The sequence below is a fragment of the Magnolia sinica genome, chromosome 16 (assembly GCF_029962835.1).
Source record: "Magnolia sinica isolate HGM2019 chromosome 16, MsV1, whole genome shotgun sequence".
In the NCBI taxonomy this organism is placed as follows: Eukaryota; Viridiplantae; Streptophyta; class Magnoliopsida; order Magnoliales; family Magnoliaceae; genus Magnolia; species Magnolia sinica.
In genome coordinates, this window is record NC_080588.1 from 63332691 (window position 1) to 63356158 (window position 23468).

At 38.8% G+C, this 23468-nt stretch overlaps 2 protein-coding genes across 2 annotated transcripts; both read right to left on the reverse strand.

Annotated features, from left to right (window-relative positions):
- Positions 1–175: 175 nt before the first annotated feature.
- Positions 176–2868, reverse strand: LOC131229399 (cytochrome P450 71AU50-like). Its single transcript, XM_058225348.1, has 2 exons — positions 1895–2868; positions 176–1249 (listed from the first exon to the last, which is right to left on the reverse strand). Exons 1-2 carry the CDS (start codon positions 2837–2839, stop codon positions 623–625), a joined length of 1572 nt encoding a protein of 523 aa, XP_058081331.1. The 5' UTR covers positions 2840–2868; the 3' UTR covers positions 176–622.
- A 6885-nt stretch (positions 2869–9753) lies between these two features.
- Positions 9754–12552, reverse strand: LOC131229658 (flavonoid 3'-monooxygenase CYP75B137-like). Its single transcript, XM_058225645.1, has 2 exons — positions 11626–12552; positions 9754–10380 (listed from the first exon to the last, which is right to left on the reverse strand). Exons 1-2 carry the CDS (start codon positions 12454–12456, stop codon positions 9754–9756), a joined length of 1458 nt encoding a protein of 485 aa, XP_058081628.1. The 5' UTR covers positions 12457–12552.
- Positions 12553–23468: the final 10916 nt, after the last annotated feature.

Sequence of the window (23468 nt, forward strand, 5' to 3'; positions counted from 1 at the left end):
TAATAAATGCTCTATAAATTCATAGAGTTGTCTATTGATTCTCAAATAATAAATTTAGAAAATCCATAAATTTATCAAATTCACTTTCTCATATTCTTAATCCCAAACACGTTCTATAAGATCTAACTTGCGCTGATGCTATAAAAATAATAAATAATAAATAAAAAAAAAGAAATGAGAGAAGGTGCCATATATTTTATAGTGAAAGAGCTGAGTAAACATCACAAGCACCCTTATAAAAACAAGTCTTCAATCCTATTTACATATAATTATAGAACAAAACCCAGCAGACAATAGCACAATAATAAGGCAATGAGTTTGAGTTTCCTTTTGTGTTCAAAGCTTATACATGTAGGACCATGCCCAAAATATTTCTCAGATTTGAAGATTGTAGCCATTGGATCTTTGGTCTTTTCTCCATTGAATATGAATTGTCGGTGAACTTCTCTGTAATCAGGATGAAAATCCATGTTCATGATTTGATGGAGCTATCAAATCATTGGTTTAGATAAATCAATCATGGACCCACACGTACACACTTAATGCAAAACAGAAAAATTACATGTTTATTACAAACAGGTAACTCAGACCTCTAAAAACAAACACGAGTAGGAACTTATTTTCAAGAGTAAAGCTCCGGATTTGACAATCTCGGCGTTGGGATAGCAACGAGCGGTGTCGCTTTCTTCAGAACAATTCCAAACTTATCTGAAAGATCAAGCTTCATCCCCTCTGCCAATCGCCAATCGAACGAGTGCAAAAGCGAAGCCAAAACGTAAGTTAGCATCCGCTCTGCCAGGGGGACTCCAGCACACATCCTCCTTCCAGACCCAAACGGAATATAACGAACATCATTGCCATTGTAATCCCATTTGCTTGTAGAATTATAGAATCTCTCAGGACAAAATTCCAAAGGGTTATCCCAACCCTCAGGGTTTCTATGTATGGTCCATGTGTTAATAAAGACCCGGGAACCCATTGGGATGGTATAACCACCTATGGTGCATGGTTTTCTTGGGGACCTTGGAACTAAGAACACGACCGGTGGGTGTAAACGTAGGGCTTCCTTGAGGATCGCGTCTAAGTAGTGGAGTTTGGGCACATGTGATTCTTCTACCATGTGATCCATTCCCACAACTTGTTCTAATTCATCTTGGGCTTTTTTCATGATTTCTGGATTATGCATCATCTCAGCCATGGCCCACTCTATTGTTGTTGCTGACGTGTCCGTGCCACCTACCACCAAGTCCTGTTAACACAAATGTTGGATTTTTTATGTCATGGTTAGTTGGAGTGTTTTAACCATTTTTATGTTTTCTATCATGGGTTTTGGCGACCAGTTCATCTGATGGCTACGATACATCCACGCCAGGAGCAAATGGATGGATGGTCCTAAATGAGAAGTCATCCATCTAGTTGATCTGGGCCAGGCTCGTTAATAAAATGGAAGGCGTTTAGTTTAGTAATCGGCCTGGGCAGAGGCTTTGATGCCTGGCCGGTTTAGGACTACAAGGGTATTTTTGTCATATATCATGCACGGTGGGGCACACGTAATGAACAGCTGAGATGTTGCACAAAAGTAGGTGTGTGGACTCGGGCCTGAGCCAGGATCTGCCTGGACAAACCTGGGCCGGGCCCAAGCCCGGCCTATTGTTGACGGGTGGGAGGGAGAGAGAGAGAGATTCCATCTGCACCCCACACTTCAACCGGACGTCTGATAATGTCATGTGGCCTATGTTTGGAATATCCAAGCCGTCCATCAGGTTTATGCAACTATGTGGGTGGCCTGATCCAAAATTCATGCCAGTCCTCTCATCTGATGGGTCACAATGGACGGCTATAATAATCTTAGGAATGCATATATAGTGAGGTAAGATAAGAAAAAATTACATACCACAAACATAGCCTTGACGTGGTTGGGAGTCATGGGCGTTTTCGCGCCTCCTTCTTTCTGAAGCTGCAAAACCAACTGCAAAAAATCTTTGCTTTTTCCCTCTCCTTCTCCTTCCCCTCTATCCATTTTCAGCCGTTGATCTATGACCGAATCAAAGATCCGGTCCAACCACGATGAAACCCTCTTCATGCGGCCCACCACGCCTTGTAAATCAAACCTTGATATGATAGGAAAAAGATCCGAGACGTTAGGGCTACCCAATAAATCTACGGCCTCACCAGCCACACGTCGAAACTCGTGGCCCACACTACGTCTGTCCTCCGCATCGAGCGTGTCACCCCATATCATGCTCGTCACTACATTCAGCGATGCACCAAACGCCATGTCGCTTATGTTGACCGGCGTCCCCGCTTTGGTGCGCACGTAGCGCAGCGTCTCGTGCACCTCGCGTCTACGCAGGCAATAGTACGAGTCCAGCACCTTGGGGCTCATCATCTCTCTTGAGCACACCTTGCGCATCATCCGCCAATCCGGACCGTAGGGACTAAACGCGATGTCTATCCCACCGTACATCAAAGCTATGGCCGCTGCTGAGCTGTCGCGGTCGGCGAAGATGGCATCGTGGTCCTTGAGGACCTCCTTAGCTACTTCAGGCGAGCTCAATACCACACAGATCTTTCTACCTAGTTGTATCTTCATGACTGGGCCATAGATCCTGGCTAATTTGGCGAAGTAACGGTGTAGATCGGGCTCCACGAATGGGAGGCTGCCGATCAACGGTAGACCTCGTGGGCCCGGCGGCAAAGGAGGTGCCCCATTGCGTGATCTCTTCACCATCACCCACGAAATTATACAAAGTGCAAAGGAAAATGCAAGTGACATTTTCAGACCGTCGATCTCGCTGGGCCACCATGATCGGATCTGATTAGCAAGATCTTCCATCATGGTACTAACACAGTTGAACTTGATCTCATCTAAGTTCTACACTTATAATAGCAATGCTTGCTTGAGCTACCTTTTATAGGAAGCGGACTGACTGGTGTACCACACAACAACAACTTAGCTGGTGTGGGTACGTGTTCCTACGAACGGTTCAAAAGAGATCAAAGTTACATGGGCTCCACAATGATGTATTTATCATATCTACACAGTTCATTCATTTTTTGAGATCATTTTAGATCTTGATCCCAAAAATGAGTAATTTTTAATATCAACTGGACCACATTACAAATAGCAGTGGGACAGTGATTCTCACTGTTAAAATATTCGTGGGTCCATCTTAACGTTTACTTTCCATCCAATCTGTTCAGAAGGTCACACAGCCGTGGATGAAGAGAAAAATAAATAAATATCATATTGATCTAAAATTTCTGTGACCTCGAAAGGTTTTCAATGGCAAGCGTTCAATCCTCCACTGCTTTTTACAGTGTGGTCCATTTGATATCTTTATCTGTCTTAATTTTTTTCTCAAGCCTTGTTACGAACTCACCAAGTGGACGGACAGTTTGGATATAACTCATAGCTCATGATGGGACCCACAGAACTTGGTGACGTCAACACATCACACATCGGTGGTGGTGTGTGTGAAATCGGATTGCGTACTGAGTTACTTAAATAAGCTCTTATCGTACTGACTAAACTCTATTGGGCCCACCGTGAATTTATATGGTCTATCCACACCGTCCATCCATTTCTCCATCTTATTTTAGGGGTTGAGACAAACATTTAAGTGTACCCAAAGTTAAAGTGGACCATACCACAGGAAACTGTTGGAATAATGATTTCCACCGTTGAAAACTTTATAGGGCCCACAGTGATGTTTATTTCTCATCCAACCTGTTCATAAGATCAAAAAAACATGGATGAAAAGAAATCACAAATACAAGCTTGATCCAAAACGTATGAGGTCCCAAGAAATTTTCAATGGTAGATGTTCAATTCACACTGTTTCCTATGGTGTCGTCCAGTTGAGTTTGTATTATATTTCATCTTTGGTTTAAAGGCATAAAATTATCCATTAAAATGGATGGACGGAGTGGATAAAATACCTAATCACGGTGGACCCCACTGAGTTTACTACTCATCACGCAATCCGCTTCTGTGGTGTTCTCTTCTGGTGTCAGTGTCAGTTTGTCATTCCATAACTGGAAGCAAACCCTCCACTATCCACATTACACGTGGCATAGAGATAAGGCAGAGAATTTTATAACAAAACTGCCTAACTAATATAGAATTTACATTCCAACACCTTCTCTACAAAGGATTTTAATAAGCTACCTCATCTATCCAACTCATTAGCATTCCACTACCTTCATGTAAGATTTCTTAAAGCCGACTAATGCGTGTTTTTATTCTCCAATGATGTGTGAGTTTTTGTATAACATCCGATCCGTTAAAAAGGTAGGCCACATCATAAAATTCATCTGGGACAGGAACCAGGATGATCCGTTCATCAGATGGGCTACACCATTGAATTAAATGGACAGAAAGTTCTCTAACTGAATGTATTGTATGTGGCCCACTTGATGATTGGATAGTTCTAATTTTTTCTCCTGGTGATTTTCATGATATGGTCCACCATTTTCACGGCTTGGACTTCCAATGAAGTGACACATCAGAGTAAAATGTAAATGTTGTATATTACGTAAAACGTTGTACGTGACTACCTCTTAACCAAATGACAAATGTTCATTGATCATGTTTTTCCTATTCTAATGGAGGTTGGACATTTAAAATGTTTATGTCAATTTCGTGGCTGTTGTGAGATCACATGCAATGGCCCACAAATCATAAGTCAACATTAGTGGGCCACGTCTGTATAATAAAAGGGAGCGGATTCGGTCCCCTGGGGGTAACACCCAGTTCGGTCAGTCCATGATCATGGGCCCAATTTGATTTTTGTGTAGTATATCCACTCCGTCCGTCCATTTTTATAGCTCATTTTAGTACATCCACCTAAAAAAGAAGCAGATCCAAAACTCAGGTGGACAACACCATAGTAAACAGAGTTCTTGTCCGTTAAAAACTTCTTATGGGCCATAAATATTTTGGATTAAGCTGATTTTTTCTGTTTTCCCTTCTTCCATATCTGTGTGACCTTATCAATAGGATGGATGGCAAATAAACATTATGGTGAGTTATAGGAAGTTTCTAATAATGGGTGTTCAATCAACCACTGCTTTCTATGTTGTAGTCCACCTAAGATTTGTACCTATTTTATTTTTGGGTTTATGCCATGAAATGAGCAAGAAAAATGGATGGACGATGTGGTATGCAGCACATACATTGAATGGGTTTCTTAATAAATAAAAAATAGGCCACTTGTGCCTAAGTGGCCCGGTAACCCAAAAATATGTGGACCACCGTGATGTTTGTGCTATATACATTCCATCTATCCACTTTGCCATTTGATTTTAGGATATAAACTTAGATACGATCAAGATGAAGGTCTCATTTTAAAAATTAGGAAAGAAATGAAAAGGCTAATCAATTGTTTAATTAGTTATTTTTAGATTTCTTATCCTGTTGTCGTTATTATTGGCGATGAGATTCCTTTGTATTATGGCAGTTTAGCTTTGTTAAGATAAGTGGCTTTTTGTGATATTGGTTCTCATTATCAATTTTTTAATAAGTAATTGCGTTTGATTAGCCACTAAATTAATTGATTTTAATATTAAAAAATTCTTAAAATTTGCATGTTTTTCCAAAGCACCTATCTCCCATTTGCTAGAGGCATTTCTATTTCTATGCAGCTACAAAAATCACTCCCTTGTATCTCTCCTAGAAAATCTCTCCACGGTGTAGATTTGCTAATTCTATGCTAAGTAGGGCTATATGCATCTGCATAAGGTATAAGAGTAAATACGTGTTGTATCAAATTTTTTGACCATTTTGGAAAAGCCAATAGAAAGGCGACAAATAGCCTTACACGTAAGATAGGAAGTGCAATAAGATATACGTGAAAAGATTTTTTAAGATATTTGGAGTGTTTTTTTTCAGAATTATAACCAGCATACATTTAATGTTGCACGTCATCATATAACTGACAAGGTAGCAAAGTTGAGACATTCAGAAGCAGAACGTAGTTAAACTATGGTCGAAGGGAATAGAGCTTGGCCGAGAGAAGATGAACAATCAAAATGAAAAATGTAACAAGAGAAGGGTTTAGATGGAAATGTCTCAATTGTCATAATTGTCTAATAAAGAAAAAAATAATTGAAGAAGAGCACTGCAAAAGAAATTTATAAATGCTAAGAAGATTAACAAAGGAAAAAAAAAAAAAACAACCAAATTCAACAAACAAATCAAGTTTATCAATTTATCTTAGCTCAATCTATTTTAGGAGTAGTGATAATCTATATTAGCAGTGACTTCTTAGTTCTAATGTAAGTTTATCCTTATACACTGAACTTGATCATTATCTAATATAAGCAATTCTTTCAAAAGAAGCATTCTTATAATAGTTCTCAATGATCGATTGTAAGTTTTTCATTTTGTTTGATTGCAACGGGACACTGAAAAGTCCTTTCTTATGAAAGGCAAGGCACAACCTATTTTCACAAGAAAAACCTCACCTTTCGATTATCGCCTAATTATTGCAAATATTCTATAAGTGGTTGGGTAGGCAACCAGTCTCCTCAGATTCAATTATATATTATCAAGTTTAACGTATCTGCTTATTTTAGTACTTAGGGTCAAAGTTGATCAATTTAAATTGAGCCACTATATTGATTTTGGCACACCGTATATAACAGAAAACAAATTGAGTACCAACAATATAAAACATGTGTGTTAGATCTTATTAGAATATATTCCCTTTTAGTCCAATGACTTCTATATATGTTCTCCGATATTGCTTTATTTATTGCTCATTATTGTTGTATATCCATGGAATGGATATGATTGTGATGAATTCTTTAGGAGACTATCAAGGACTATGTATTTATGGGAAATGAAGTAAGATAAATTCAATGTTAAATATGTTGTATGCCCTAACTTGTTGGATTCTTCAAAGACTTAGAATATGGTTATGACAAACTAATAAGTTAGGATAGCTTAATCTATGGGCCAATTAATAGACATGGTGTTATTTTGTGCATACAATGAGTTCCTAACATGGGAAATTGTGTGTGCGCACGCTTTCGCATGCATACATCATTGATTGGATCTAAGAAATTAAGCTAGATTTAACATTTTAGTATTAACTTACACTTCCTATACTTGTTATGCTTATCTTTAGACTTGAGAAGACCTATGGCCCTATTGTAGACCTGCAGTCCTATTATAGATTTAATCAATTGCTTCAATTCACCAATATGTGAGTCTCTTAGGTGGATTATGGTGAATTGGGTTTTCAATCATGTTCTCATGGGGATTAGAATTCTTAATAAAGAATTTACAACCTTGATGAGTTTAACTTTATATCATAAATCAAAATAATTGATCAACGTGGCCAACTAAACTAGTTTTGTAAATCATTTTGATTAAATAATTTATTTTGAAATATCATATGCATTGGTTTGAAAAAATCAGTAGATCAATTTTATTTTTGAATGATCAATCATAGTTATAAGATATATTGGCTCTAGGACATTGGGCTGCCTTAGAGTAGTATGTAAAAGGATATATATATATATATATATATATATATATGATAGCATGAGATATGTGATTATGTTCATCCATGTAGTGTACACGTTAATCATCCAAACTTGAATAGTTTTGACTTGATAAAAGTTCTTATTTAATTAAGCAAATATATTATGAATGTTGCTCGCGGTTTAAGTAGCCTAAAAAGTTTAATATATATATATATATATATATATCCTTCTATAGCAAGAAAAAGTTCATAACAAATGCTTACAAGTTTATAAATACATAAAAAGTATTTTAAGAAGTTTTACAGAGTTTTATGCTTTAAAAAAGCTCCCCTAAGTACATAAAGAGTATTTTAGAAAGTTTCACAGAGTTCAATACTTTAAAAAAGGTTGGGTTTGATTAAGAAGTCTAAAAGCCTCTGCCTAAATTTTGAAGCAGGCCGGATTTGATTAAGAAGTCTAAAAGCCCGTCAACGTGGCCAAGGCCCATTAGGGGGATTAGGTGTGGCGGGGTAAAAGCTTAGTGAGTGAGTCCCAAACCATGGGCCCACCTCAATGAGCATGCTGTATATAAATGTTGTCCATCCGTTTCCCCAACTCATTTTAGGGCATGGTCCAAAAAATGAGACAGATCTAAATCTTAGATGGAGCACGCCAAAAGAAAATAGTGGTGATTGAACACCCACCGCTGAGAACTTCCTGGGGCCTATGTCCAGCGATAATGTTGTTTACTTGCCACCCAACCTATTGATAAGGTCACACAGAACTGAATGAAGGGAAAACACATAGCAGCTTGATCAAAAACTTTTGTGACCCCTTTGAAGATTTTAATGGTGGGAGTTCAATCATTGGGTGGTCCACCTGAGATTGGAACTACATTTTTGGGAACATGCCTTAAAAACAGATAGATGACATGGATATACAACACATACATCCGGGTGGGCCCACACGATCAGGGCCTTACCCACTAAGATGTTACCACTGCCTCACCTAGTCTGCTTCCCAGAAAGGGTTGCTGGCTCAAGTGGGTCCCACCATAGTGTTCATGTGAAATTCATTCTAACCATCAGGTGTGTCACTTCATGTTAGGCCTACAGACAAAAGATCAGCCCCATCTGTTTTTCAAGTGGACCACATGATTGAAAAGAGTCCTATATTGCAATGTTCACCCTCCAAAATTTCCCCTTCATATGGCCCACCTGAATAACTGATGGGGCTGATGTTTGGGCCCCTGACTTAGGTAATGGTTGACGTGGATTTTATATAATCTTCATAGTGAGCCCTGTAAATATCAAGGGTGGATGTCATCTCTGGCACACCTATTTCTCTTGGTGTGGCCCACCTGAATCATAAGTCAGCCCGATTTTTTAACCATAGGCCTAACATAAGATTACACATAGAATAGTCAAAAGTGTGGATCTTATTTACACATCAATGTCGGCCTCTTATAAAAAAAGGGTGAGCATCAGGAGAGTTATTTCAGGTACAAATGACATAATTTCATGTCTTTTGGAAAGAAGGCTCGATGTTGACTTAAAATCTACTTCATTCATTAGTTTGTCACATCATGTTAGGTCCATGGCCCAAATATCAGCTCCATTAGTAATTCAAGTAGACCACAAGTCAAAATAATATACAAGGTCACCCTATGAAGGATTTCCTTTTGCAATATATGCTCCCTTCCATTACAACAAATGCTATCCACATCCATAGGTTTGTTGCTTATTCTCAATCAATAGACTTTAGAATTTGTCAAATACCAAACTCTCTCTCTTTTTCTTAACCCCAAACAACATCTTTAAAATCTAACATGCACTGATACCATGAAATGAAATTAGGAAGGAGAGAAACCATAAGACCTGGCTCAACATCACAAGCCTCTTTATACAATCAAACTAAACCCAAACAGACAATAGTACAATGACAAATAAAGCAAATGAGTTTGAGTTCCCTTTTATAATTATTGTGCATGTGTACCCAACAATTGGTTTATCCAACCCATCAAGGACCATACCCAAAATATTTCCCAAATTTGAAGATCCGAGCCATTGGATCTTTGGTCTTTTTTCCATTGAATGTGGATTGTTGGTGAATTTCTCTGTAATCATAATAATCCATCCATGATGGAGCTATCATCTCAATGGTTTGGAAAAATCAATCATGGGCCCACATGTAAAAATTACATGTTTGTCACAAACAGGTAACTCAGACCTCTAGAAACAAATACCACTCTAAAATATTAATACAAGTAGGAACTTATTTTCAAGAGTAAAGCTCAAGATTTGACAATCTCGGCGTTGGGATGGCGACGAATGGTATCTCTTTCTTCAAAATGAGTCCAAACTTGTCTGAAAGATCGAGCTTCGTCCCCTCTGCCAATCGCCAGTCGAACGAATGCAAGAGCGAAGCTAAAACATGAGTTAGCATTCGCTCTGCCATAGGAATTCCTGCACATATTCTCCTTCCTGACCCAAACGGAATGAAACGAACATCATTGCCATTGTAATCCCATTTGCTTGTAGATTTATAGAATCTCTCAGGACAAAACTCCAAAGGGTTATCCCAAGCCTCAGGGTTCCTATGTATGGCCCATGTGTTAATAAAGACCCGGGCACCCTTTGGGACCGTATAACCTCCTATAGTGCATTGTTGGCTTGGGGACCTTGGAACCAAGAACACGACCGGCGGGTGTAAACGTAGGGTTTCCTTAATGACTGCGTCCAAATAGCGGAGCTTTGGCACATGTGACTCTTCTACCATGTCGTCCATCCCTACCACTTGTTCTAATTCCTGTTGGGCTTTTCTCATTATTTCTGGATTCTGCATCATCTCAGCCATGGCCCACTCTATTGTAGTTGATGTGGTGTCCGTGCCACCTACCACCAAGTCCTGTTAACACAAGGATATTGGATTTTTATGTAATGGTTAGTTTGGAATCCAGCATCAAGATGGGCATATGGTCCGAGTTTATTCGTTGGGGTACTGGGCTGACTTGACATTTACTTCAAGTCTGGCCTACCATCACATATACCATCAAGATCCACACCTTCTAGTTTTGGGATTGGAGGGTGCGTTACCTTACTTAAGGATGTTTAAATCAGGACTGTACATTTCCATCCAGTGGCGTCAATTATGGATGGCCTGTATTACAAAAATCACCCTCATTGGACAATCCTAGCCATCGATTCCCTTCGCTTTTGATGTGGGGAAGGACATGATAAGGTCGATCACCGTCTTTCTAATGGATAACACTCCGAATCACATAGATCCAGAATAAAATAGAAAATAATTTCTAATAATTTCGAAAAATAAATTGATGGATAATTGTCTAATATGTGTCCCTATTACATCATTAATAAACAAAAAAATTAATCAAAATTCATAATTACCAAAATTAGTAAAATTCTAGCTAAAATAAAAATCCTAAATTTAGTAAAACTCTTATAATGCCTGATTTTTAAATAAAAATGTTTACAAGTTATTTTTAAAAAAGAAAAGATTAAAAAAAAACTCTGAAAATAAGATAATATTAAAAAATCAAAATTACTAAAAATAATAATTTTTTATTTTAAAATTTTATTTTTGAGCTGAAAGCACGTATTTTTTGACAAAAGGGACGGACATTACCCACTCTGTAGGTGGGTTCACCTCAAATGATTCGTTACGGTGAAGATCAATACGTTGTGCACCCCGTGACACTCAAAACAAAAGTTACTGGCAATTTAATATTCACCTTCTTTTGGTCCAACGGGAATATATCTATCACGTCCTGCATCAACTTTTCAGCCCATCTGTTTCACCGTCCTTTGTTTTGTATCATGGTTTTGGTGACCATTCATCCGATGGCTATGATTCATTCCGATTTTTGTATTTGAAACCATTTACCATCCATCCACACCAGGGGCCACTGGATGGGCGGTCCTAAATGATAAGTCATGCATACAGTTGATACGGGCGAGAGAGAGAGAGAGAGAGTGTGTGTGTGTCCATCTGCACCCCACACATCATGCGGACCTCTGATTATGTACCACGGCCCATCTATGGAACATCCAAGCCGTCTCATCTGATGTGTCACAATGGACGGCTAATAAGCTTACATACGCATATATTTTGAGATAAGAGAAAAGTACATACCACAAACATAGCCTTGATGTGGTTCATAGTCATAGGCGTTTTCGTGCCCCCTTCCTTCTGAAGCCGCAAAACCAACTGCAAAAAATCTTTGCTTTTCCCCTCTCCCTCCTCTCGATCCATTTTCATTCGTTGATCTATGACCGAATCAAAGATCCGATCCAACCACGATGAAACCCTCTTCATGTGGCCCACCACACCTTGTACATCAAACCTTGATATGATAGGAAAAAGATCCGAGACGTTAGACTTACCCAATAAATCCATGGCCTCACAGGCCACACGTCGAAACTCATGGCCCACACTCCGTCTATCCTCAGCATCGAGCGTATCACCCCATATCATGCTCGTCACCACATTGAGCGATGCTCCAAACGCTACATCGCTTATATTCACCGGTTTGCCAGCTTGGGTCCGCACGTAGTGCACCGTCTGGTGCACCTCGCGTCTACGCAGGGCATAGTACGAGTCCAGAACCGTGGAGTTCATCATCTCTTGAGAGCACACCTTGCGCATCATCCGCCAATCTGAGCCGTAGGGACTGAACCCTATGTCAATCCCACCGTATGTTAGGGCTATGGCTGCAGCAGAGACGTCGCGGTTGGCGAAGATGGCGTCGTGGTCCTTAAGGACCTGTTTAGCTACTTTAGGCGAGCTTAATACTACACAGAGCTTGCTACCTAGTTGTATCTTCATGACTGGGCCATAGATCATGGCTAATTTGGCGAAGTAACGGTGTAGATCGGGTTCGACGAATGGGAGGCTGCCGATCAACGGCAGGCCTCGTGGGCCCGGCGGCAAAGGAGGAGCACCATTGCGTGATCGCTTGACCATCACCCATGAAATTATACAAATTATAAAGGAAAATGCAAGTGCCGTTTTGAGACCGGTGATCTCGCTGGGCCAACATGAGCGGATCTGATGAGAAAGATCTTCCATCATGGTTTTCACACAGATCTCATCAAAGTTCTACACTTCATAGGAATGCTTGCTTGAGCGACCTTTTATAGGGTTTTTCGCTACGGTGCGAGTTTGTCATTTCATACGGTGAAAGCAAACCCTCCACCGTCCACAGTACACGCGGCATAGAAATAAGGCACGAAACTTTAGGGCAACAGTACCTAACTCATTAATTAAATTGCATAGACGTTGAAAACCAAACCAAGCTTCCTAGAAAAACTCATTTGAAAAAACGAACAAAGCTCAAACTTAGGTAGTACCAAGATTGATTCAGCTAGACCTGATTCGGCTTACTTCGGCTAGTAGATTATATGCATATTATTTCCTATAGTGTGATCCATTTAAGTTTGGATTTGATTTAATTTTGAGAAAATATTCTAAAATGATACTTAAAATTGGATGGATGTCGTGGATATATATATATATATATATATATATATATATATATATATATATATACACTGTTTTGTTTAGTTTGGCCCTCTTGGCCTTTGGATATGATTCAATTTTGGATCATGCATGTCATAAAATGATATGTGAAAATGGATGGCCGACATGGATAATAAATATACATGATGGTGGCCCTAGAAAGTTTACCCAGTATGCTAAAGTGAGATTCGAATTGGCTGCTAACATCAACACCGGCCACATAGCTGGTGTCAAAGCTCTGTGGGCTCCACTATGATTTGTGTTCTATCCAATCATCCATTAAAATTTCTAGCTCATTTTATGGTATGGGATCAAAAATAAGAAAGTTCTAGTACTCCAGTAAACCACAACAAAGGATCCAAATTTGTTGGAGGCCAGAAGTTTCAAATCAATATTGTTTTTGTGTGGTGGGGCCCACCTCAATGTATGCAATGCATATCCACGCCAGCCATCCATTTTTCAGCTCATTTTAATGCTGTTATTTTTCAAATCTCTATGCAATGGTACCTTCTCTAGTTAGGTTTTATATATATATATATACATATATATATATATATATATATATATATATATATATATATTATATATACTATTTATTTAACAAAAAAAAAAAAAAAAAGTTACCCTTATTCTAACTTGGCCCGGCTCAAATACTTGGACCAAACCAAACCAAACCAAGCTTAAGTTCTTATAATTTGGATCAAACTAATCTCAAAGAGGAGGGATATAAAAAGCTTAGATAGTGTAAAGCTAGACACATAAACAAGCCAAGCCAGACTTGGGTTAAACTCAATTCAGCTCATACATGGTTCTAAATCTAACTAATTAGCATTCCACTACCCTTAGGATAGATTTCTTAAGGCCGACTCAGGCCATCGTGCAGTCGAATGGATAAGGGCTTTGGTGGACCCTACATTATGTAAAATCCACACCGACCATCAGGTGCGTCACATCATTCTAGCTCAAGCTCCAAAAATTTGTCTCATTTGTGATTCAAGTGGACCATATAATTAAAAATAGTGTATAAGGGGATGCTTACCCTCCAAAATGTTTTACTTGTTGTGGCCCACTTGAATCATGGATAGGACAGATTTTTTGTTCTTAAGCCTAAATTTTCGCGTGGCATTTAATGGTCTCAATGGATTTCATATAACATCATAGTGGGTCTTGTAGAAATCAAGGGTGACATGTCTTTTATGATGACTTCCTTTTCTATCGCCCATTGGAATCATAAGTGAGCATTCTTTTTTAGCACATGTGCCTAACTTAGGATTACACTCTTATGGTTGGATTAGATTTCACATCGACATTATGCTGGCCCCACCAAAAATCAAGGGCATCCTACCTTATAATGGTTATAATGAGAGAGAGAGAGATAGAGAGAGAGAGAGAGAGAGATATTTAAAAAGGCTTAATTTTATAGGATGCCTGCCCTTAATTTATTTTATGGGACCATGATGCATATGTAAGATCAGCTTGGACCATTAGATATATAAACTCATTTTAAGTTGAGAGCCAAAACATGAGCTGAAGAGTGACCCATGTGCACGATGGTGAAAGGAAAAGTTGGGAAAGAGACGTCTACTCTTGATTGATTATATAAAATTCAATCCAATAATTAAATATCAAACTAAAATTTAGTCATGGTCATCAAAAAAATAAGCCCATCCATTATTCAGTTGGAGTGTGAGCATTATACTTTAACAGTTTCCAATCATGGATGGAGGTGATTTTGGGGCTTTAGGCCTAGCATGGGGTGAGCCCCACCAGAGAAGCAGTTTGGAGTGTGAGCATTACACTTTAACAGTTTCCAATCATGGATGGAGTTGATTTTGGGGCTTTAGACCTAGCACGGGGTGAGCCACACCAGAGAGGCAGTTTGGAGTGTGAGCATTACACTTTAACAGTTTCCAATCATGGATGGAGTTGATTTTGGGGCTTTAGACCTAGCATGGGGTGATGCACCTAGTTATCAGGTTAGATTTCATGTAATAATCAGGATGGGACCCACTTGAGCCGCGGACCCATTTGCTATCACAGTGAGCTTGGGAAATAGATTGGCTACTCCCCTGCCACTGGCCCGATGGCTGGCGGTCGGTGCTCTGTGGGCCCCACCATGATGCATGTGTTTCATCCATGTCGTTCATCCATTTTTACAGATAATTTTAGGGCTTGATCCAAAAAATGAGATGCATATGAATCTCAGGTGGACCACACCACAGGAAAACAATAGTGATTGGATATCCACCATTAAAAAACTCCTAAGGTCCACTGTACTGTTTATTTGACATCCAATCTGTTGTTTAGGTCTTACAGACCTAGATGAAGGGAAAAAACAAATATCAACTTGATCCAAAACTTTTATGGCCCCCAAAAAGTTTTTAATGGTCGATATTCATTCAACACTGTTTCCAGTAATGTGGTCCACTTGAGATTGATATATACCTCATTTTTTCTCTCATACCATAAAATGATATATAAAAATAGATGGACAGAATGGATGAAACACATATATTATGGTGGGGCCCATAGAGTACCGACCATCAGCCATTGGGTGGTGGCATGGAGAGTAGCCAATCCGTTTCCAGTGAGCTGCATTAAACGAAAAAACAAACAAACAAAAACTACTGGAATGTAAATTATATATTAATAATGTAGATTTATTTATTTTTTGGAAAATCCCTTATAATTTAGCAGGCTCTCTTGTAGATGACCATTGCCCATGAAATAAACACTGCTTGATGTAAATTATATATTAATAAGGTAGGTTTATTTATTTTTTGGAAAATCCCTTATAATTTAGTAGGCTCTCTTGTAGATGACCATTGCCCATAAAATAAACACTGCTTTGCTGGACCATCTAATTAACAATAGAGAAGCGTTCGCAGCCGTCCTCTTGTATGATAGTGTTTTTATTATTATTATTATTATTATTTCTGATGATGTGTCAATTTTCTATAAAATCTGAACCACACAAAAGGTTCCATGCATCATAAACATCACCTTGGCCAGGAATCAGAATGATCCATTCATCAGGTGGGTTACACCATGGAAATAAATGGACAGAAAATGCTCTGACTAAATCTATTGCATGTGGCCCACCTGATGATCGGATAGCTCCAACTTTTTCTGCAGGTGATTTTCATGGTATGGTCCACCATTTTCATGGCTTGAATGTTCAACTGAACTGACACATCAGAGTAAAATAAAAGCGTTGTATGTTACAGTTAACATAAAACGTTGTATCGGAAGCAGCTCTTAAACAAATATAGTCATGAAACATGTGATTCTTAAAGTAATGGAGAGTAGATATTGAAAATGCTCATGGCAATATTGCACCACGTGTTGTATGACATCACGTGCGATGGCCCATCAATCAAAAATCAACATTAGGTGGGTCACGTGTGTATAACCCAGAGTCACGGGAGAACTTCCCAGTGACCAAAAACTTGGTGGGGCCCACCAAGATATTTGTGCTATATCCAGTCCGTCCATTCTGAAACACAAGGGAGATATTAAACTCAAGTGGGCCACACAGCATGAAATAGTGGGCATGGGAACACTCAAAGCTAAAACCTTCCTGGGTCCGTCGTGATGCTTATATGCTATACAACATATTCACGATCGTGAAATAAGCATGGGTGAACGGAAAATAGAAATCTCAGCCTGTTCCAAGACTTTTGTGGACCTAGGTAGGTTTCAAGGGTAGCCGTTCAATCTCTATTGTTTCTCGTGATGTGGGCCACTGGAGCTTTGCATCTCACTCATATTTGGACCCGTTTTCTAAGATGGGTCGACCAAACCGAAGCACGGAGTGGATATAACACAAATATCATGGTTGTGGGGTAAATATGGGAGCGGATTAGGTGGACCACACAACTGGACAAAGTGGTGAACGACCGTTAAAAACTTTTTGTGGTTCAAAAAAGTTGGATCAAGATCTTCGTATTTTCCTTGCATCCAGGTCTGGTTGACATTATCAACGGGTTGGATGCGATATAAACATTACGATAGGCGCTAGGAAGTTTTCAATGGTGGGCGTTCAATCACCACTGTTTCCTGTGGTGTGGTCCATTTGAGATTTGGATCAGCTTAATTTTCGGGACCGCTTACTAAAATTGGATGGAAAAACGTATGGACGACGTAGATATATGATAAATGATGAAGGTGGGCCCCACAGTTGGGTGTTACCCTGGTAACACCTAATCTACTCCCGTAAAATATAGCCAACAGTTTGTGTCCAACTGACACGTGGCCTGCATGGTGAGTTGGCCGGTTCGATCTTTCGGCCAGATCATGTGAAAGGAGGGCCCCACTTGATGAAATGACCAGATCTCTCATTTTCACTGCTGGCTGGTCTATTTCAGTTACGCATTTAACTAGAAAAATAAAAGGAGGACAAGGCTAATCGGTTGTTATTTGGCGTTTTCTTACGTTGTTGTTGCTTCCATTAGCGTTGAGATTCCTTTGTATTATGCAATTGTTAATTTAGCTTTGTTCAAATAAGTGTCTTGATGTGATTTTGATTCTCATTATCACTTTTTAATAATTAAATGTGTTTGGGTTAGCCACTAAATCAATTGATTCTAAAAATAAAAAAAAACAAAAATAAAAAATAAAAAATAAAAACCTTACGATTTGCACCTTTTCCCATAGGCATTTTCTGTTTGGGTGCAGTTTTGGTGTATCCCTGATAGTGGGGCTCACCCTGATATATGTACCTTACATCCACGCGTTCCATCTGTTTTGACAGCTCATTTTCAAGAAAGATCTAAAAAATGAAGTAGATCCAAACCTTAGGCGGACCATACCATAGGAAATAGTGGTGATTGAATATCCACCATTAAAAACTTCTTAGGGCCACTGGAATGTTTATTTGCCATCCAAATTGTTGATAAGGTCACAAAGACCTGGACGAAGGGACCAAACAAATATCAACTTGAACCAAAACTTGCATGGCCCACAAGAAGATTTTTATGGTCAATTAATCACCATTCTTTCCCCTGGTGTGGTCCACCTAAGATTTGGGACTGCTTATTTTTTGGATCATGATCTAAAATGAGCTGTAAAAATGGATGAACTAGATACATGTAAGGCACGCATATCACAATTGGCCCCATAATCAGGGATCCACCAAAGCCGTACCCATTTTTGTTTCTCACACTAACAAAATGTCACTCTCTTGTATCTCTCGGTGAAAACCCTTCCACCATGGAGGTTTGCTAATTCCACGGAGTGTAAGGTTGTACGCATCCACACAAAGATAGAACAGCAAATATGAAACATGTGTGGGATCTTTTTGGAATGTGCATTATTGTGTTACAAGAAATGGATACCTTTGGAATGAATTTGTCAGGATACTAGGTCTCTAAATTTATAGGAAATGAAGTAGAATAAGCTCAATGTAAAGTACACCGTTAGGCCTAACTTGTTTGATCTTTCAAAAAAACTTAAGTTGGGTGGTCAATAATCTTCTCATGGGAATTAGGATTCTAAATAAAAAAGCCTACAACCCTTGTGAGCTTAGCTTTATATCAGGATTTGAAATAATTGAATAGTATGGTTAACCAACGTTTGATTAAATGATAGAGTTTGAAACATCATATGATCAACCGTTCATATTTATTTTCGGATGATCAATTTTGGTCGTGCGGTATATTGGGCCTAGGATGGTGGATCTTAGATGTTATATATATATATATATATATATATATATATATATATATTGCATGAGATAGGGTGTTGACCTACATCCATGTAGTGTACGTGTCAAATCATCAAACTTGGATAGGTTTAGGTAGGTTAAAGTTCTCATTTAGGTATGCAAGTACATTAGTTGTTGTTTGCATTTAAGTAACTTAAATGATTAACCTAGAGAAATCCTTCTGTGGTAAGGAAAACTTAGCAGCAAGGCTTACATGTCTATCAATACATGAGAATTAAGTAGTTCTTTGTAAAATTTCCTAACAATAACAACAATTATTATTATTATTATTATGTTACGCTAAATCACTAATTAATAAAAGAGAAATGTTCCCGTAAATTGTTTTGTGCTAGCATAACATGCAAAGTTTATTTTTTCATTTTTGGATGATGCACCACTTTTGTATGACATCCTATGCCTACAAAGGTGGGTTACATTATTAACATTGCCAGGGCCATGAACTAGAATGATATATTCATTAGGTAGGCTACACTGTTAAAATAAATGGATAACCAATAGTCTAAGGGCTTGTTTGGTAAAACTTATTATGGAAAAAACTGAATTAACCTGACATGCATATAAGACATGTGGTGAAAAACCAAAAGAGTCAAACTACCAATGTATCAGCTACTAGGGAAGCTAGGCTGAATAAAGAAATCTAATGATCGAGCCGAACCAATTAACCAAGTTCATTAATAATGCTCATCAACCAACTCCAACCTCGACCTTGGAATAGAAATATCCAGAGAGAATCTTGCGACATATAAAATAGCATCAATCTAACGAAGTAATAACCGAAAATCATGTCAATCGAGAAATACACTCCCTATTATGAATAAAAGGTATACACAATTATTCTAATTATAACCTCACCTACTTCGAGTCCACATACCTGACTTAAGCATTGGAGGGTCTGGCCACAATCTATGCCCTTACCATCTTCTTATTCTCCATTAAAGTATAGGTACCCAGCAGCTCATATAGGGTGGGACAGGATTGAGCGATAACAAAACTTATTTCCACCACTTATCACTAAAATGAGCAATTTTCAGTGATTTACCTTGATTCAGCTCATTTGACAAAACTAAAAAAATTAAGTGCTTAATATAAATTTTCCCTGGAAAAATAAATTTATTTCTAAGCTTCCCTAAATTTGTTTACTTATTTTAACTAAAATATCCTTGATACTTTCATTACATTAAATGACAACTTTGTCTTTCTTCCAAGTTATTTTACGTCATGACCTAAAAAATGGGGTATATACAAAGCTCGAATAGGCCACATCACATAAATAAGTGCGGGGATGACGCCCACTGTTGAAACCTTGGTAATGCCTATCATGAGGTCACACAGACTTAGATGAAAGGAAGCTTGATCTAAAACTTCAGTGGCCCTAAGAAGCTTTCAGTGGTAGTACCCACTGTTTTATGTGGTGTGGCCAACTTGATCTTTGGATCTTCCTCAATTTTGGGTTCATGATTTATAATGATCTGAAAATAAATAAATAAACAGTGCACTTTCCCTGCTTCTGCTGAGACTGGATCTTGGTTAGTAGATTACGGGATCCCACCTCAATGGGTCAATTTTGGGTTCATGATTTATAATGATCTGAAAATAAATAAATAAACAGTGCACTTTCCCTGCTTCTGCTGAGACTGGATCTTGGTTAGTAGATTACGGGATCCCACCTCAGTGGGTCTTGCTCTGATTGTGGGGCCAACATCGAGGCATGTGTTGTATCACACCGTCCATCAATTTCTACATCTAACTTTTGACCATGATTTCAAAAATGACGTAGATTCAATTCTCAAGTGGATCGCACCACGGGAAACTGTGGTCATTGAAAGCCCATCATTAAAAACTTTCTTAAGGCCTACCATAATGTTTGTTTGCCATCCAACCTACTGACAATGTCAAATTGACCAGGATGAAGGGAAACAACAAATAATAACCGATCCAAAATTTTTGTAGCCCGTTATAAGTTTTTACCGGTGGGTGAGCATCTAATTCCTAACATTTGATCAACTTGAGATTTGGATCTCCTTCTTTTTATTTTTTTTAAAGGGTAAAATGAGCTGTAAAAACTAATGGACGGCATGGATATACAACACGTACTTCAAAATGGGCCCCGCGGTTCAGGAAATAACCACTAACAGGTAGCACATGATCCGCTCAGGACAAGGTTTGGGTAGTAACGCTGCTGGTAGGTGCTCCGTGGGCCTTATATGGTTTATCCATGCGGTCCATCCATTTTCGAGATCATTTTAGGGCTTGATCCAAAAACGTCTGAGGTGGGCCCCAACATTGGAAAATAGTAATGATTCAATGTCCACCATTGAAAACCTCCTAGGCCCACTGTGATATTTATTTGATAATCAACTTGTGAATTATGCCATACAAACCTGAATGAAGGGAATCATAAATATTTTAATAGTTGTCGAATGGATAAGGTCCACCTAAGATTTGGATTTGCATCATTTTTTAGCTCATGCCTTAGGATAAGTTCAGAAAGGGATGGACGGTGTGGATATGCAACACATGCATCAGGATGGGCACCATGGTTAGGGTCACACCCACCTGGTTGGTTGCAGCTTGACCTAAGCTCATGGAAGACCATTTTAATAGCTTGCCATAATGTTTAAATTAAATGGTGGCAATTTGTCCATCATACATGCTGTGTTGAATAGATGTGTGTCTTTTCGGACCCTCTAAGCTGTCGGTGCTGTTGTAAATGAATCATAGCCTCAAAATCAGGGTCATTTATAGTTCTAATAAATTAATATGTGGCTGTCAAATGGATGACTAAAATTAAATTATTCAATGTATAACTTGTCTTATGCTTCATAAAAGAAATAGAAATTGAGAAGAAAGAGGCTAATACGACAAATTGTCAATTTTCAGACATTTGTCAGTTGTGTTTACCACACAAGTTTTTTGTGAAAAAATTACTCATTTTCATAAATCAAAACATTTTTCAAATAAATCACCAAAAAAAAAACATTCAGTATTTATAAGTACTAAAATTCAGCACTTAATTTAATTTTCAGATTTTATTTTTTAATTTACAAAAAGCTACCTAAGTGAATGCATGTGTAACCCACCTACTCAGCAATTTCCCAACTCAGATGTACCACCGAGGGTACACATCTGTGGAAAATGTAAAAAATCATTTTTTGTTTGAAAAAGGATGGCTACATAAGATAAGGCTAAATCAAGGTACAAAAATTAAGGCTCAAGTTATTTTTGACTCCATGGACCATTCCATGTCGATCCATCGGACTGTCCAAAGTGACTCTATGGTTGATAATGGCTGCAAATGGCCTGTGTATAATCTGACTATCCATTAATACTGAAAAATGTATATTTTATATCAAAAATGGCTACGATATACCGCCAGTGGGCCAATATCATGGACCATCTTGGAATTGGACCTGAAGTTTTAGGACCAATAACTAATAAGATTGGATCATTGAACATAGGCACCTAACCAAACTTATTCACTGTTGGTGAGCTGAGTAATTTGCTGGGGATACGGACCTGGCTACTGGTTGGTGCTCTGTGGGCCGCCTATCATGTATTTGTTTCATCCACGCCATTCATCCATTTTGCCGGTGATTTCATGTCATGAGCCAAAAAATAAGGTAGATCTAAATCTAAAGTGGACCACATCACAGGAAAAACCTCATAAGTCTCACTATAATGTTTATTTGACATCCAACCTGTTGATTAGGTCATACATACCTGACTGGAGGGGGAAAAAAAATACAAGATTGATCTAAAACTTTTCTAGCCTCAAGAAGATTTTAATGGTGGGTGTTCAATCAACGCTGTTTCATGTTATGTGCTCCACTTGAGATTTGGATATATCTTATTTTTGGGTCATGTTATAAAATAATCTGAAATTTTGAATGGACAGTGCGGATGAAATACATACATCATGCCTGGCCCAGCTCGTGAGCTCATGGGTTGGGCTGAGCATTCCTGAGTTTCTCAGCTCATGGGCTGGACCAAGGCATGCTTCGGCCCACCCAAAGTGGACCACTAGCCCCACTCAAATTAAGCCATGAGAAGCTGCATTGTAAAGGGGAACACGTGTGGCATACATACTAATTTAGAGTGTCAAAACTGTGGGGCCATTGTGGTAGTATGGCCTGAAAATCTGATGGATCAGACAATCTGAACCATCACTGAACTACGATTAGCTCATCATTCTGAGATTGTTGTGATCCTATCAGGATCCTAACCGTCCAATTGGTGCCACTTTTGCCTACTAAATGTGGAAGGTTGATCTCCTTCTGGCCATCCATTTCTAGGCCATATATTGACCGTTGATGAATGGCTAATATTGTTTGCAATTTTGGTAACTGCCCTTCCTAGTGATGGCTTGTTGGACAGACTTCGGGCCTGCAAGTGGGTCGGGTTAGCCGGTGGGCAATTGGACCCGACTCGATTGTAAATGTGTCCAGATATGAACTTGGCCCTGTTGGGTCCGGTCCGGTCCAAAACAGCGGTCCAACTATTGGACGGATCGGGTTTAAAAAGGGACTTGCATATGGACCTGAAAAATGAGTAATGCTACAGGATAGTTAGTAGGGATGAAAGTCCGGCGGGTTGGGTCGGGTCGGGTTGGGTTGGGTTGGGTTGGGTTGGGTTGGGTTGGGTCGGGTCGGTGCTCAACCCTAACCTAACCCAAGGTTCCTATACCTCAACCCTAATTCAACCCAACCTCGGGTTAGGAATTCTCAACCCAAGT